A 16,667-nucleotide genomic window follows, 5' to 3' on the forward strand; every position below is an offset into this window, starting at 1 on the left:
ATAATATATTCTCAGTCTTATTCTCTATCCCCTTTTTAATGATTCCTAACATCCTGTTTGCTTTTTTGACCGCCTCTGCACACTGCGTGGACATCTTCAGAGAACTATTCACGATGACGCCAAGATCTTTTTCCTGACTCGTTGTAGCTAAATTAGCCCCCATCATGTTGTATGTATAGTTGGGGTTATTTTTTCCAATGTGCATTACTTTACATTTATCCACATTAAATTTCATTTGCTATTTTGTTGCCCAATCACTTAGTTTTGTGAGATCTTTTTGAAGTTCTTCACAATCTGCTTTGGTCTTAACTATCTTGAGAAGTTTAGTATCATCTGCAAACTTGGCCACCTCACTGTTTACCCCTTTCTCCAGATCATTTATGAATAAATTGAATAGGATTGGTCCGAGGACTGACCCTTGGGGAACACCACTAGTTACCCCTCTCCATTCTGAGAATTTACCATTAATTCCTACCCTTTGTTCCCTGTCCTTTAACCAGTTCTCAATCCATGAAAGGACCTTCCCTTTTATCCCATGACAGCTTAATTTACATAAGAGCCTTTGGTGAGGGACCTTGTCAAAGGCTTTCTGGAAATCCAAGTACACTATGTCCACCGGATCCCCCTTGTCCACATGTTTGTTGACCCCTTCAAAGAATTCTAATAGATTAGTAAGACACGATTTCCCTTTACAAAAACCATGTTGACTATTGCTCAAGAGTTTATGTTTTTCTATGTGTCTGACAATTTTATTCTTTACTATTGTTTCAACTAGTTTGCCCGGTACCGACGTTAGACTTACCAGTCTGTAATTGCCGGGATCACCCCTAGAGCCCTTTTTAAATATTGGCGTTACATTAGCTAACTTCCAGTCATTGGGTACCGAAGCCGATTTAAAGGACAGGTTACAAACCTTAGTTAACAGTTAATTGTTTTTCAAAGTTCTTGTTCTAGTTGCATAACAACTACTGAGTCTCTAATTATTTGTGTACCCAAAAGCAATTAAATACCAAATAACAATTTAAACAACAATTTTTTGAACTTTTTTTGATTTAAGTTTCTGAAGTTTGTTCGAACATGTGGATTTAAAGGATTTTTTTTTAAAACAAATAACACTTTATGCCTATACAATGGCACAATGACGCTAGAAAAAGATGACAATGTCTCATTATTTATTCTTTCGTCTGATGAGAGCATTTTAAGAGCACTTGACGTTCACCGCATTTTAATGGCTATGTTAGCAAAGATATAATTGCTCTCTCTTATTTGTACTAGTCTTTTATCTATTTTTATGTCAAGCTGCGCAACAGGGGAGAGGGATGGCTCGAAGATTCTGATTATGCAAACTGCGTGACCTCATACTAAAATTATATCTTGTATTAGTGAAGTTAAGACGTTTTAAGAGAGACATAACAGATTATTAATAGCTCAAAAACTTTGTTGAGACTAAATAGAGTTCACAAATATAGCTCTCATATTGAACCAAAAAAAGAAAATCGGAGTTACAAAAAAGTTTAAGGCTTGAATCAGAAAACTCAAAGGTATTGTTCAACACTGTCCCTCCTTCCCACTTGATCTCTTAATTCATGGTGACAATTATTTGCCTGGAATACCTTTTTGTGTGTGTAAAGGTGTGCTGGTCACAAAATGGGCTGGATATTTACAGGGGCTTAAGATAGTTAGGGATCCAAATCCCATTGAAATTCAGTTCTCTCAGCCCCTTTGAAAATTCCAGTCATGGTCTCCAGTTCTCCATTGCCTCATGATCTGGGTCAGGGTTACAAAAGGTTATATGCAAGCCCCAGGGCATGGTGCCATATCCACTGACTCCAGAGACTATTGTGAGAGAAGAGATGGTGAAGTAAGATTAAGACAAGCATGTGAAGAGTATTACAGTTTGTGAATTAGACCGCAATCTTGGTATGACTCTGCATGGGTAGCTTAGTATATTATATGGTAACGCATACAGATCTTTTGCATGGGTAGAGGATAAAATCTATTTTTAGATATAAATGATATTTTTGAATGATATAAAGAATACTTACAAATACGCTTTTGTAAATATTGTACTTGATTGAGGTATGTGTATATTTTAAAAAATCAGCTGGAAATACTCCCCCCAGTCTGGATCTATATACCAAGTATAAATTTATTTTAAAAGGACTGAAAAATCTTGTCCAAAGATTATAATAAAAATCGATGAACTTAAATGAAACTAGCACTAGTGCAAACATTTAAAATAAGTACATGAAATGAAGGCATTTTGTTGGTAAAAATTCCAGTGCACTTTTGTAGTTACAAAGTTGGTTGTGTTTCATACTATGATATTTTTTCAAGATTACCTAAACAGTTTAGCCTACCCCATGTGTTCAAGAGGATAAGCAAAGGCTAATTTATACTTTTTCCTCACAGCTGTCAGAGGCGGAGAAAAGAAAATACACTCCCAAAAGATACCATGGAAATCTTCCTTCCCAGTAAGACAACATTAAGTAAGAAGGCAAGAATCCTGCAGAGGTGAGTACTGTCTCAAAGAACCTGTTGGAGAAAAGAAGATTGATGGGTATGGAGGGCCATGATGCTGACTTATGGATGCTTATCTGAACCAAACTTTAAAACTTCTGAAGTTTCCCCGTACCTAGATTTTAATGCATTTTTCCAGTGTTGAGGCTGGCTTACTATGTATTTTATATGCTGTTTTGCAATGAGGAAGCTGTTTTATTGAGTGTTTTATATATGTAGGGAGGGTGATTTACTGGGTAGTCTCACTATGCTGGGATGGGAATGTTTGTTTATGTATTTTACTGCTTTTTTAGTCTTTCAAGCAGGCCGTGAGGAAAGTATTATTTCAGTTGGGATCTCACATTTGAATAGGCGTAAACTTGCAAAATGTGAAAGTTGTATTTGGCTGATACTTTATACCTATATAATATTCACTTAGCCATGTATAGGTAGAAGCAGACCATTTCCCCCCTTTCCTTTTCATTTCTATTACTTTAGTTTTATATACTTTACATACAGCATGGTCTGTAACTGAACCAGGATTTAGTCTCTGAATTGTCAGCGGTTCCCACCTTAACTGCTGCTGCTCCTGTCTGATATTATTTTATTAAGCTTTCTTAAGTCCTGTGACTCTCTTTGTGGGGAACACAAGTAGTGTCAGTAATGCTAGGACTATACATAAACTCTGGGAAGGAATCCAGCTTGTGGACGGTGTTAGAAGAGGTGCTTAATTTCGCCCCATCCTGCTGTAGTCCATACACCACATGAACCTACTGGCTATTTGCATAGGCAGTTCTCTTTTCTTGGTGCTGCACAGGTTTGGGGAGCATAAGTATAGTTGAATACACCTCTCTGTGTGTGCCCTTGAGTTACTTTCACAATGACATAGCCCGTACACATGTCCCAGAACATGACTAATCTCTTTCCCACAGTCTGTGGGAGTGTGTGTGTGGCATACTTCAAACAGCCTGTTCCTCTGCCAAGACAATTTATCCCCAGACTTACCCAGAGCCATCAGTTCTGCCTGCCCCATTCTGCTAACTATCCTTTTCCTCATACGCAACCTTCACTTCACTTTTCTCCCTATCTCTATCAAAAAGGTGTGTGTGTGTGTATTTAACAAGATTCTTATTCTGCCTCACACCTTCTCTTTCCCTCACAAAAGAAAAGTGTCAAAGCTGGTCACTATCCTACTAACACTCAAAAACTGGAAAAAAGAAATGTTATGTGAAAGTGGCTTTTCACACTTCTGTATAATTCAATGAATAAAATAACCAATGCCATGCCATTTCATGGAAAAGTTCAACTGCAGGAGGGTGAAATCACTTGAAATGTAAAAGAGACAGTTCTCGCAGTAAATGTCACCAAAAGGAGTCCTTACTTTCATACACCTCTATTCTGCAGAGGCAGCAAGTATAGAACAGCAGCAGCAGCAGCGGATGACTATTTGGCAGAGATGGCAAAGGACACCTTTAAAGACGCAGACATTAATAGAAATAGAATCAATAACAGAACCTCCTTCTGCACTCCTGTATGAAGGGATTATTCTTAGCTCTGTGCCCACCACTTCAGGATTTCCCTATCTCTTATTTCCTTTAAGGTAAACCTTTAAACTGAAAATAAGTGTCACTATTGCCAGCTCTGACTCTATAGATGACATAACTAGTTTGGGGGTCCATTTTTCTCTCCAGGCATGTGCATAACTTGCAATGATATATTAATGGGAGTTATGGGCTCATATTAAGAGGACAATAAACTCTGTATTTCAAAAACAGAATTCAGAAAGGGAATATAAGGTTTCAACAGCCATCATCACATCTTCATTGTTCTATTGCCCCAAGCAATGAGCATGATATTAAACTCTATCTGGTACTCATCTTCAATTGTATGGTAAGAATTCAGTTGAATTTGTTTGTTTTTTTGGCATCTCTACTTATTTGCTGTGAATAAATGCATAAAAAGGTGCAAAAATCTGGTTTTGTCAAGCTCCAGAATTAACATCTCATAAATCACAATATGCTAAATAAAACAGTCCATTTGATTAGTTGTTATTGGGCTTACAGTTATGCATGGATAGGTTGATGGGCAAAAACTTTTGTTTGTCTGGATATTATTTCTTCTTTTATCGTTTTCTTTGGAGTATTAAAATATATTGGTATTGGATGCAGCTATACCCAGGTGTAGGGAAGGGCATTTTTCTCTCCACTTTGCCAACAATGGTCAACCTCATTTACCAATGAAGTGCTGCAAAATTAACATTATGATCACAGCAAAATCTTTTGCATTCAGCCTTTAATCTCTGTCTAGCGATTACCCACTTAAAAACTTTACATAAAGAATACTATAGACATGCTTGGACTGGAGAAGTTAAATCTGGCTCTGTACACAGTTTCTTGACAAGTGACTAGGACTAAAGAAAACAATAAAAACAGTACCAACTAGAAATACAGTATCACCTTTTCCCTCCAGTTATCTTCATTCAGAATCTTCTGGTTTAATGCTTCCTGCAGCTGCTCTGTTTTGTTCTGATGAGAAATCTGCATCAACTCCCTAGAAACCACAAAAACCTGTAACTAAAAGAGGTATTCTGCCTAGATTAATTTTCTTGTAGTTAAACCCTTTGCAGCAGGGACCATCTTTTACTCTGGTACATAATACAACAGGCCCCTTCAATCCTGACTGGGGCCTCCAGGCACTATAGTAATCATTATTTAGATAATACCGTTGTATTCTGTCATCTGCCTTTTTTTTTAACACACAATATTATATCTGCTTACAGTTCCATATACCCTGATATAAAGTGCAAATATTTTAATATTTTCTCAAGTTGATTTTCACATAACTCTATGTGACTATAACGGATATAATAATAAAAACAAAGGCAGTTACAGTTAGTTGAACTCAAAACATTACTGCGATAATTACAATACTGCAACAAGTTTTGAATCAGCACCCCTGAGTAGTGCTGAGTAAATTCATAACTAACTTAGCTAATATTTAACTAAAAGGAAAAATATTCTTAAATGATGCCAGTAACTAATGTGTAATACAGTTGGTAAAAACAGTTACTAACCTTTCCGTAACTGTTGTTCTTTGAGATGTGTTCTCATGTCCATTCCACATTAGGTGTGCGCACGATGGTGGAGGGCCTTGAGGCGTGGGTGGAGCAATCGGCTGTGATCTTGTGAGATCAGGTCCGAGAGGGGAGAAAATGGCAAGAGGGCCACTACTGATACGTCCAACAACATGCAAAACCAGCGCTGACGCAGCCATGCGGGGACTATAGGAATAACCCTTACTTTGTCCTGCTTGACTTTCAGCAGGACCTTGTGCACAAGAAGAATGGGGGAAAACACACAGAACAAGTGCTTTGTCCATGGGACTGGGAAGACATCTGTGAGCGAGCCTGGGCTGCAACCATGTAGCAAGCAAAACTGCTGACATTTCCTGTTCTGTGTGATTGCAAACAGGTCTACAAGGGTAAACCCCCACCTCTGGAAGATGGTCTTGGCTACATCGGAGTGAAGGGACCAGTTGCGATAAGAAGAGAAAGATCTGCTGTGAAAGGGTTAAAAGCCAGTCCTTGGAGAGGGCTGGGGCTGTGAGCTGGGAAGAAAAGGCTGATTGGGGAAGTAGCCACAGCTGGGGCCATGCCTCAATCAGGCCACTTCTGGCCCTTTAAAAGGGCTGTGATAGCCAGGAGCTCAAAGAGTCTCTCTCTAGCTGTGGAGAGAGATGGGCCTGGCTGCCTGGGAGCTGAGCAGGGTAACTAGAGTGAAGCAGGGCTGGGGGAAGGCCAGAGGAGCTGGGGAGCTCCAGCCTGGAAAACCCCCAGGCTGCAGGCCTTGCTAAAGGCTGGGAAGGGTACTGGGTTGCAGAGGTGCAGCCCGTGGCAGGCAAAGGCAGCAGGTCCAAACCCACCTTGCCAGTGATGAGTTATTTACAGACTGCAGTCCGCCCCAGTGAGCGGGGGCTAGATGGTGACTGGCAGTAGCCACTGAGATGAGGTGGGGATAGAGGGTTGGGGGATCGCCGGGGAGGGGAGACCCAAAGTGTGGGGACACTTCCAGGGGGCAGCACCCCAAGATAAAGGGGCACTGCGGTCTGGGAGGGTCATGGGGGCCTGCGGCAGGTGGGACACCGGCTGAAGAGGGCGCTCCAAAGGATGGAAAAGCTAATTCCCGGGACAACTAGCAGGAGGCGCTGCGCCGGTGAGTTGTTGCATGGCTACAGAGGCCTAGGGACTTGAGGGTGGCCCTAGAATCCTTCAGGCCATGGAATTTTGCATCTGTCTGTTCCAAGAAGAGGGAAGTCCCTCAAACGGAAGATCCTGAAAGTCTTCTAAACCTCAGGTGGTAGGCCTGAGGGTTGGAGCCAAGAGCACCTTCGCATGATTATTGTCCATGCCATCATTCTAGCAGCTGTGTCAGCTGCTTCCAGGGAAGCCTGGAGGGAGACCCTGGCTATAGTCTTTCCTGCCTCCATCAGAGCAGAGAATTCCTGTCTGGATTCTTGGGGCAGTTAGTCCTTGAATTTAGACATGAAGTCCCAGATGTTATAATTGTACCTCCCAAGCAGCACTGCTGGTTGGAGATGTGGAGCTGTAATCCACCAGGAGAATAAATCTTTCTACCAAACAGGTCCAGCTTCTTTGAGTCCTTCAACTTGGGGGTTGCAACCTACAGCCCTTGCCCGTCTCTTTTGTTGGCTGCTGTGACCAGAAGGGACCCGGGGGTGGGGGGGTGGGAGGGAGGAGAGGATGGGAATATAGGTACTCATACCCGTTGGAGGGAACAAAGTACTTTCTCTCTGCTCTTTCTTAAGTGGGTGGCAGAGAGGACAGGGTCTGCCATATGGATCTGACCAGAGCCATAACAGCCTCATTGAGGGTATGGCCATCTTTGAGTGGGGCTCCACAGCCAAGATGTCGATCAGGCTGTAGGAGGATTCTTTAAGCATATCCATTTCCAGCTCTAGGTTAGAAGCTACCCTTTTCAATAGCTCCTGGTGAGCTCTAAAGTCACCCTGAGGTACCCCAACCGCTCAAACCTGACACAACTTCGTCTGGGGAGGAGGAGGAAGCATGCACTGGCAGGAGGCCTTCCTCCTCTTCTTCTGCACCAACCACATCATGTAGCCCCAAATCCTGAGTATTGGTACCGGAGTCCGAGTTGGGTGCCGGATGGAGGAGCGGAGGGGTCCTTCTCTCGGATGCCACTAAGTATGAACGGCTGAAAGACTGTCCCAGTAGGTTCCAAAACGGCCATTGGACCTGCATAGGCCACTGCCCACTGGGCCAAGTGGTTAGAGGGGCAACTGCACCAGGATATGATGGAACATAAGCTGGGTTCTGGGACTGGCCCCTAGGCTGGATGCACAACTCCACCTCCAACTCCAAGTCGGCTTGCGGAGCCCTAGGGGGTGGTACCCCTCACTTCCACCGGCCAGTGGTCAGAATCCAGGAAATGGTGCCAGATCAGGGAAACATTCGCTGACATCAGCAGGGTTGGTTTTCTTCTGGTCAGTAACTGAAGGACCTGGTGCTTGATTGGAGCTCAGGGCAATATGCTCCTTTCTGCGCGACATACTCGCCAATGCCAGGAGGCACAGGGTTTGAAGCCTGGAGACTGGGGCATGCCCAGCCCCAGGGGTGGAGGATTTTCCTCTAAACAATGTGAGGGTCCAACTATTTACCCTACTACTAACGGAAATAAACTGAAGGGAGCAAAATTGGAAAGGAAGTTGGGAATAACAGGAACCACTGATGAACGCCTTCTTGAGGAAAGAGAAGCTGTTCCAGCCATTGTCACAGGTGGTAAGAAGGAACTGAGAAGGTGCGGAGTCAGCTGGGCCCCTTACATCTGCACATGAGCGTGTGGCACCAGATGGCGCTAGAGCCGGCCCAACAGATACCACCAAGGGAAAAATTTCTGGCAACTGTGCACAAAGCATGCGCACACCTAACATGGAATGGACATGAGCAAGCACTCGAAGAACTGTCAGATTTGTATGCAGGAACTTCTGATCCAGAAGAACCTTTTAAATCCAAACTCCTGGAATCTGAAAACAGGTTATACCTCTCAGTGTACATCAACAGCATGAAAACTCCCTATCTTGTTCAAAAGCCTTTTGTCTGAATAAATTCCACCTATTCCATTCCAGTCAGATAAACAGGGTTCCTGTGACCTATTATGTCTTTGGCCCTGGAAGTTTATTACCAGAACAGTTTTAATGTTATTTCTATTGGGGATGGATAAACCTGTGATTAAAGCATAGGAATAAACACCAAGAGCTGTGGGTTCATATAGATTAAGGCCAAAATGAACCATTACACCATGTAGTCTGACCTCCTGCATATCTCTAGATCAGGGGTTGGCAACCTTTCAGAAGTGGTGTGCCGAGTCTTCATTTATTCACTCTAACTTAAGGCAGGGCTGCCCAGAGGGGGCAGCAAGAGGGGCAATTTGCCCCAGGCCCCGGGCCCTGCAGGGGCCCCCACGAGAATTTTTCGGGGCCCTTGGAGCAGGGTCCTTCACTCGTTCCGGGGGCCCTGGAAAACTCTCGCGGGGCCCGGGCCCCTGGAGCTTCTTCTGCTCTGGGTCTTCAGCGGCAATTCTGCTGTCGAAGTGCCCCGAAGACCCGCGGTTTCACGCAGTTATCACTATACTGAGCCTAATAATTTGTGTTTGGCTAAAGCATATTTTCCAGAAAAGCATCCAATTTTGATCTGAAGACATCAAAAGATGGAGAATCTACCACTTTCCTTGGTAGTTTGTTCCAGTGGTTAATCACCCTTACTGTGGAAAACTGAATCAGTTTCTAGTGTTGCCCAATTTTTCAAAAGCGGATTATAATTCTGTGTCTCAATTTTTGGGAGCCCATCTTTAGTCATCTTGGAGCTGATCTTTCAATATGCTGAACACCTACTGCTCAAAGACCCTAATTCAAGAAAGCACTTAAGCCAATGTTTAAGTCCTCCCTGTTCATGGTTTCACTTTAGAGCAGGGGTGGGCAAACTTTTTGGCCCAAGGGCCACATTGGGATTGCACAAATGTATTGAGGGCTGGGTAGGGAAAGCTGTGCTGCCCCAAACAGCCTGGCCCCCGCCCCTTTATCTGCCCCCTCCCACTTCCCGCACTCTGACTGTCCCCCTCAGAACTCCTAACCCATCCAACGCCCCCCCGCTCCTTTTCCTCTAACTGCCCCCTCCAAGGACCCTGTCCCCTGACTGCCCCGACCCCTATCCACACCCCTGTCCCCTGACAGCCCCCCCAGGACTCCCACCCCCATACAACTGCCTTCCGCTCCTCATCCCCTGACCACTCCTTCCCGGGACCCCCCACCCCTAACTGCCCCCTGGGATCCCACCCCCTTTTCCAACCTCCCCTGCTTCCTGTCCCCTGACTGCCCTCCCAACCCCTATCCACATCCTTGCCCCCCTGACAGGCCTCCCGGGACTCCTACTCCCAACCCTCCCTGTTCCCCATCCCCTGACTGCCCCCCCAGAACCTCTGCCCCATCCAACTGACCTCCCACTCCCTTACCCTACCCCCCACCCCCTTACCAGCAGCAGGAGCTCGCAGCCATGACACCTGGCCAGAGCCAGCTGCTCTTCCCACACCGCCCAGCAGGAGCGGCGGGCCAGAGCAGGGCAGCGTGGCTGCGGGGGAGGAGGGGCAGTGGGAGAGGGGCCGGGGACTAGGCTCCCCGGCCGGGAGCTCAGGGGCCGGGCAGGATTGTCCCACAGGCCACAGTTTACCCACATCTGTATTAAGCCATTCTACTGGAATACAAACATAGCTTTAATTAAAATACTGTATGGCATGGTTCTTCCTTTTTTAACTAATGTTATGACTCTTTAGATTTTTGCTATAACAAACCCATGACTTTTCTCATTTTTTCCCACGGCCAAAAGTCAGCATTACTTACAAACAATATATAGAAACGGCCTTATCCCATGACAGAAACAAGACTGATAAAACTGTGCAATGCTTTGATAACATCCTGTTTTTTCAGTTGCGTCTGAACTAAAGGTGCTCTTTAATTTAAACTGCAATAAATGTGAATATCAATAACTACTACACATTTTTTGTTTAAAAATGCATTATGCTATTTTCTGATAGATACTGTAGCATGCTCTTTACATTAGGCACATACTACACATGGTGTTATAATGATCTTACTTTTTTGATAAAAGTAAGGAAGTCTGAAGATTTGACTTTTAGGCGACTTTTTATTTCAAGATAGCCTCAGAAAGAAAATCTGGGCAAAAATCAAGCTATGCAAAACTATTCAGGGTGAGTCATTTCTGATTACCTTTCTTGTTTCAGCATTACTACTTCCTCCTCTCTATGTCTAAGAAGAGTTTTAATTGTTTCCAGTTCACTCTCTGAGCAACTGGTTCTTCTTTTTAGCTCTTCTTCTTGCTTTTCTTTCTCTGCCACTTCTTCCTGTAAACGTTTGCATACTTGTTGGCAAACTAGCAAAGACTCTTCTTTTTCTTTTAGATCTTTAGTAAGTCTAAAGAATAATAATCATAATAATAATAAAAAATCACCAAAATATCACAGCTGATGGATTTTTCTTTATAGATAAAAGATATCCTGAGATAACTTTTGCTTGTAAAAGAGAATATTACACAAAGACAAAAATAAGGGAAAAAGAAGGCCGAAGAACATCTTTGTGAAGTTAACTAGAATGATCATTCAAATACAATAAGAAAAAATATAAGTTACAAGTACCAAAAGACCTGTGATTAAAAAGAGCAATATTAAAATAAATAAAAATAAAAATAATTTGATCTCTCTCATTTGTATATAAAATATAAACAATTCTGAAAGAAACCTGGATTTAGACATTCCATTTTCATACTCCAGCTTTTGAAGTTCACTTTGACAGATGTCAGCTTCCTTTGATTTCATCCTAAAAATGTAAAAATTCATAAAATATACATTAGCCCCAAGAAATCAAAGCCTTTACTCATTAAATGATTTGGACTTCATTTGTTAACTGTTTCACATTTTTTATTTTAGTTGAATACCATGAATACGCCTACAGGGAGATTTATTAAACTGGTGTTCTCATGCTTGCTGTACATCTCTGAATAGATAGATCATATATACTGAACCCACATGCACACATATTTTTAATCCTGTCTCAAACAGGCCTAGCAATGAAGCATACGTGTAACTTTAAGTGCATGAGTAGTCCTGCTAAATCATTGTTAATTTAATGGAATGTGTGCTTTGCTGGAATCAGGGACTCAAACCAGAACTAAGGTATGAATGTTTGCAATGCCTTCTCTCTATCTCCAGTTGCTGGATGGTCCTTAGGAACTCCTGTCATCCCCAGTTTGAGTAATCCTCAAGTTTAAGATTTCTAATTTAAGATTTGTAAGTAGAGGCCTATGTGAAACAAACTAGTGGTCTCACTCTGGTTCCTAGCTATGCTAGTAATTATTATTAGTAATAATTATTAGTATTATTAGTATAGTAGTACTTAGAGGCCCCAACCAAGGTTCAGGCCCCATTGTCCTGGACACTGTACAAATGCAGTAAGAGACTGTCCCTGACCCAAACAGCTTACAATCTAAACAGGCAAGACGGACAAAGGATCGGGGGAAAGGAATATAACACGTAATCAGAATGAACAATATAACGGTCTGCAAATACCATTTTACTTCCACAATACTATTTTTGTTATTGTTTGTTATTTGTGTGCGGGGGTAGGGGGTGGATTTTATTGAAAGGGGATTAAGTAAACAAAAAGACAAAGAAAGGGGCAAGTGACTTTTACAGGGTGGCTGTCCTTTTAAGGGGAGTTGGGATCAGCTGCCTCCCAGCTAGGGATCAGGCGATTATAAAAGCCCTCAAGTGTCTCAGTTGGGGTAGAGCACTGCAAGAAGCAGGCTGGCTCTGGAAGGAAGCCCCTGGTCAAAATTCAGGTTGGTTCCTGTAGGAGGCCCTAGAGCAGGGTTTGACTCCCAGGCAAGTGGCCTGCAAAGTGGAAATCCATAAGAAGTAGATAGGTCTTCTACAGAAGACCCTGGGTTTGGGGGAAGGGATGATTCCTGGGCTGTACTCATTTTCTATGGAAGACATAAAGCTGAAGTCCTGAGAAAAGGGCCTGAATCGGACTGTGGGCATGGTATCACCCCTTCTTTGGCTGAGGAGACAGGCCAACAGCCACAGGGAAACAAAAGAGAGAGGGTAAGAGTGATCAGGGAAGGAAAGAGAGGGAGACAAAGGGGAATGTGGAGAGCAGGTGAACTGAAGTTGAACTGAAGAGATTATGATGGAGAGGAAAGGAGAGAGTTGGAATGAATAGCCAATTAACAGAGAAGAAAGAATGTCCAAAGTAAAAACTGCAGAAAGCAGTATGATTATGATGTATGCCATCAGCGTTCAAAGATCACTGCTGCAGCTCTTAGTCTCTGCTCCTGCTGACTTGAATCTATGGCTACGATTTCTTTCTTCCCTGTACTTACACAGGTAGGGGAGGCTGCTTGCAACAAAGGGTCCTTGGAGGTTCTCTCCTGAACAGTTCTGGGTCTGAGAAGGTGGGTGGAGGGAGGGGGGAAATGCCAACTGGGTCTCATCTTCCCCTTCCTCCACACGATGGTGTAGCCATACCTGTGCAGCTGCTTGTCTCTGCTCCTGATAGCTTGTGGCTCTGGGTTTCTAGTGTATTGATAGCAACATCACAGAAATCACTATTCACCACCACAACTGGCAACCAGTATTGACAGTACAACCAGAGAGATGATGGATTGAATGGTCACGGAGACTTTACCATCCTCTCAATTGTAAAACGGGATCTTTCAGAACAGGGTTTAGGGCAGAAAAGAATTTGGAGGAATGAGTGGAAGTTTGTACTTAAAGGAAACTTCAGTTTCCAGTGCAACTTGGCAACTTTCAGGAACACTAAATTAACTTCTAAAATATTCCTGACTTGCTACCTTTTTAGCATATTTCCCTATACTGTACACAAATATCAAAGGCCGATAATTGACTGACTTACTTTACAACAGTGTTCAGTACATTACCTCGCTCACAGTGCATATGCTTCCCTCCCTCCACCTCCACACAAATAATACAGCTTTTAACTCTGACCATATGGAGTGGCTAGGAACAATATTTTGTGTTGAAGTAGACAGTGTGGAAAAATTTTTAGGTGATGGTTATGTTTACGTGTGCTTTGTTGGATGTTTTATTTTTGAAGTTGAAATAGTTTGTAGTATTGTTTATCATTCTGGGAAGTCACTGTTTGAAGTGGTGCTATTTGGGTAAGGTGTAGTGATGTATTTTTTCAATAGTTGATGTTTGTGGTGGGAGTTAAGGTTGAATGTTTTGGATGGAGCTGAAGGGAGGAAAGATTTATGTTGTGGGTGAGAAAATGTGAAGAAGGTAAAATCATGGTTGTAGGTTGCAAGGGTTGGGTAATATTTAACTAGCAATTTCCTGTTTTTTTGTGGTTGGTTAATGCTACGTGCACTAGAGAAATCTTAACATTCAATGGTTTTGTCTGAGGGATTTTTTTAAAATAAGAAATCTATATCAACTCTGACAGCTATCTGCGTTGATCATATGTATTCTTGTCCCTGTTCCAGGTTACAAAGGTCCGAAGTCTTCCATGAGCTCCACACACTACTGCACTCCTTCCTCATGGCTCCCTGTACACAGCTCAGCTTCTCCCCATGCTCCTCAATCACAGCCTTGCTCTTCCTGGACATGATCCTCTATCCACATCCCTGCTCTCCTACGTCCCCACTCACCCCCAGACTCCCTCTACATTTTCACTCACTTTAGGTGCTGTTGAAGATGAACCAAGGTAAGAATTAAGGGGAGAAAAACTGGTATGTGTGTGAGATGGGAAAGGAGTCTCAGTAGCAAATGAGTGGGATGTGTGGAGGAATGCCTGGGATGGAGAGTCAAGTACCTCTGTTTTGAGGCACTGATGCAACAAGGATTCCCCTGGGACATGAGGAAGCAATATCTAGCAGCCCTAGGTATGCTGATGCCTCAGTACAGAGACACTGGGCTCTCTGCTAGGCCAACCTTCCCATTCATATTCCAAATCCTCATATAACCATGCACTCCCTGCCTTCCACATTCCCAGTCATCCCCTTTGGGGAGACAAAAGGAAGAGAGATCAGGGATGGGAGTGGGTAGGGCTGCCTGAAGATTGTTGCTGCAGTTTCAGTTAAGACATGTAGCAGCATTTTTAAATGTTTCCTCTGAACATGTTAGAACATCTTTTACTAAAAAACTTCCATGAAAAATTCAGTTGTCGCATGACAAGTTCCTGGGTCAGATCTAGAGACCCCTATCAATAATTAAAAATATGAAACAGAGGGAACTTAGTCCTGCTTTAAATCCATGTCCACACAGGGAATTTTACAACAATTTCCTACTGATGGGAGCCCCAGAAAAAATTCCCATGGTTGCATATGCAGTGTAGCTGTAGCCATGTGACCTGAAGAAGAGCTCTGTGTGGCTCGAAAGCATGTCTCTCTCACCAACAGAAGTTGGTCCAATAAAAGATATTACCTCACCCACTTTGTTAGCTAAACCTGTAAGGTTTACACTAGGTCTTCCATTAACAGGAGTTTTTTAGGTATAACTCCCTAGAAGGTGCGATTCCCAACACAGCTTTTCCAAAGCCTCTATAACAGGCCTGCACAACATACGGCCCACGGGCCGCTTGCGGCCAGCGGAGCCTCACTGTGCGGCCCCCAAGGAGATTCTAAATCCCCCGCACACAGCGCTCTGCGGGCACCCCAGAGCCCTTTGAATCCCGGCCGCGGTGGGGAATCAAAAGGCTCTGGGCTGCCGGCAACCGCGGGGAGCCCAGAGCCCTTTAAATCTCAGCCACGGCTGGGAGTCAGAGGGCTCTGGGTTGCCCGCAGCGGCGGGGAGTGCAGAGCCCTTTAAATCTCAGCCGCGGCCGGGAGTCAGAGGGCTCTGGGCTGCCGGCAGCCGCGGGGAGCCCAGAGCCCTTTAAATCCCAGCCGCGGGGCGTCAAAGGGCTCTGGGCTGCCCGCAGAGATTCCCAGGCGCGGCTGGGATTTAAAGGGCTCAGGGTTCCCCATGGCTGCGGGCAGCCCAGAGCCGTTTGAATCCCGGCATGCGGCCGCTGTTTGCCCCCTCCCCGGAAACTGCCCCTAACTGCCCCCCAGGATCCCACCCCCTATCTAAATGCCGCTGCTCCTTGTCCCCCGAGTGCCCCCTCCCAAGACCCCTGCCCCTTGGGATCCCAGCCCGTATCTAAGCCTCCCTTCTCCTTGTCCCCAACTACCCCTTCCTGAGACCCCCCCAACATACCCCCAGGACCCCACCCCCTACCTGTCCCCTGATAAACCCCTGGGACTCCCATGCCTATCCTACTGCTGCCTGTCCCCCGACTGCTCCCCTGAACCTCTGCCCCATCCAACCACCCCTGCTCCCTGTCCCTTGACTGCCCTCTGGAACCCCTTACCCCTTCTCCAACCCCCAGCCCCCTTACCGTGCCACTCAGACCAGCGTGTCTGGCTCCATGCAGCTCCAGACACATTGCTGCCATGCTCCCCCGTGGAGCCCACAGGCCCCCCCCAGCACCTGCCTTCCAGATTTGAACACCTCAAAATTCAGGAGTGCTCAAGCTCAGTTTGGGCAGCTGTTACTTCATTCCTCCCAAATCAAATATACTGATCCACTGTAACTTGCTGTAGAAAAAGCAGGATAAAATTGAGCAAGAAATGCTTATTAGGACTGGAATTGCTATTTTCAACAGCCATTGCCTTTTTGTTTGTTTAAAAGGAAGAAAGTGATATTGCATTGGCAAATTCTCCATAGAAAGAAAGAGTGGAACAAAAGAATAATAAAGGCACCTCAACTTTTCCTCATTTATGGAGGACAGTCTTATAATATGCATCCAGATATCCTCCAATCACACAAGCTGAAAATTGTTCCACTTTACTGCAGCTCTGTAACCATATGGGAACCAATCCTGTCTGTGTTTTGTGCACATCCAAAATTCCTGCTGAATGACCTGCCCTGGGAGTGTTACCAGTGACCCAGGGCTGGGGAGGCAGGAGGTGTGTGTGTGGGGGAGGCCCGGGGGGGGCGGAGCCCCGGGCGGGGGCCGCAGCAGGGTGGGGGGAGGGCACTGATGGGGAGGAAAGGGGGAAG

At 44.5% G+C, this 16,667-nt stretch overlaps 1 protein-coding gene across 3 annotated transcripts in view; it reads right to left on the bottom strand.

The window, feature by feature from the left end:
* Positions 1-16,667, bottom strand: part of LEKR1 (leucine, glutamate and lysine rich 1) — a 128,224-nt gene that overhangs the window by 12,559 nt on the left and 98,998 nt on the right. For all 3 annotated transcript variants that reach the window (XM_039488816.1, XM_039488815.1, XM_039488817.1), the window contains 3 exons: positions 11,344-11,421; positions 10,816-11,019; positions 4,956-5,049 (listed from right to left, as the gene is read on the bottom strand). In XM_039488816.1, coding sequence (XP_039344750.1) covers positions 4,956-5,049; positions 10,816-11,019; positions 11,344-11,421 — 376 coding nt within the window. The remainder of the gene's footprint in view (positions 1-4,955; positions 5,050-10,815; positions 11,020-11,343; positions 11,422-16,667) is intronic.

The sequence above is a fragment of the Mauremys reevesii genome, linkage group 9 (genome assembly GCF_016161935.1).
Source record: "Mauremys reevesii isolate NIE-2019 linkage group 9, ASM1616193v1, whole genome shotgun sequence".
NCBI lineage: Eukaryota > Metazoa > Chordata > Testudines > Geoemydidae > Mauremys > Mauremys reevesii.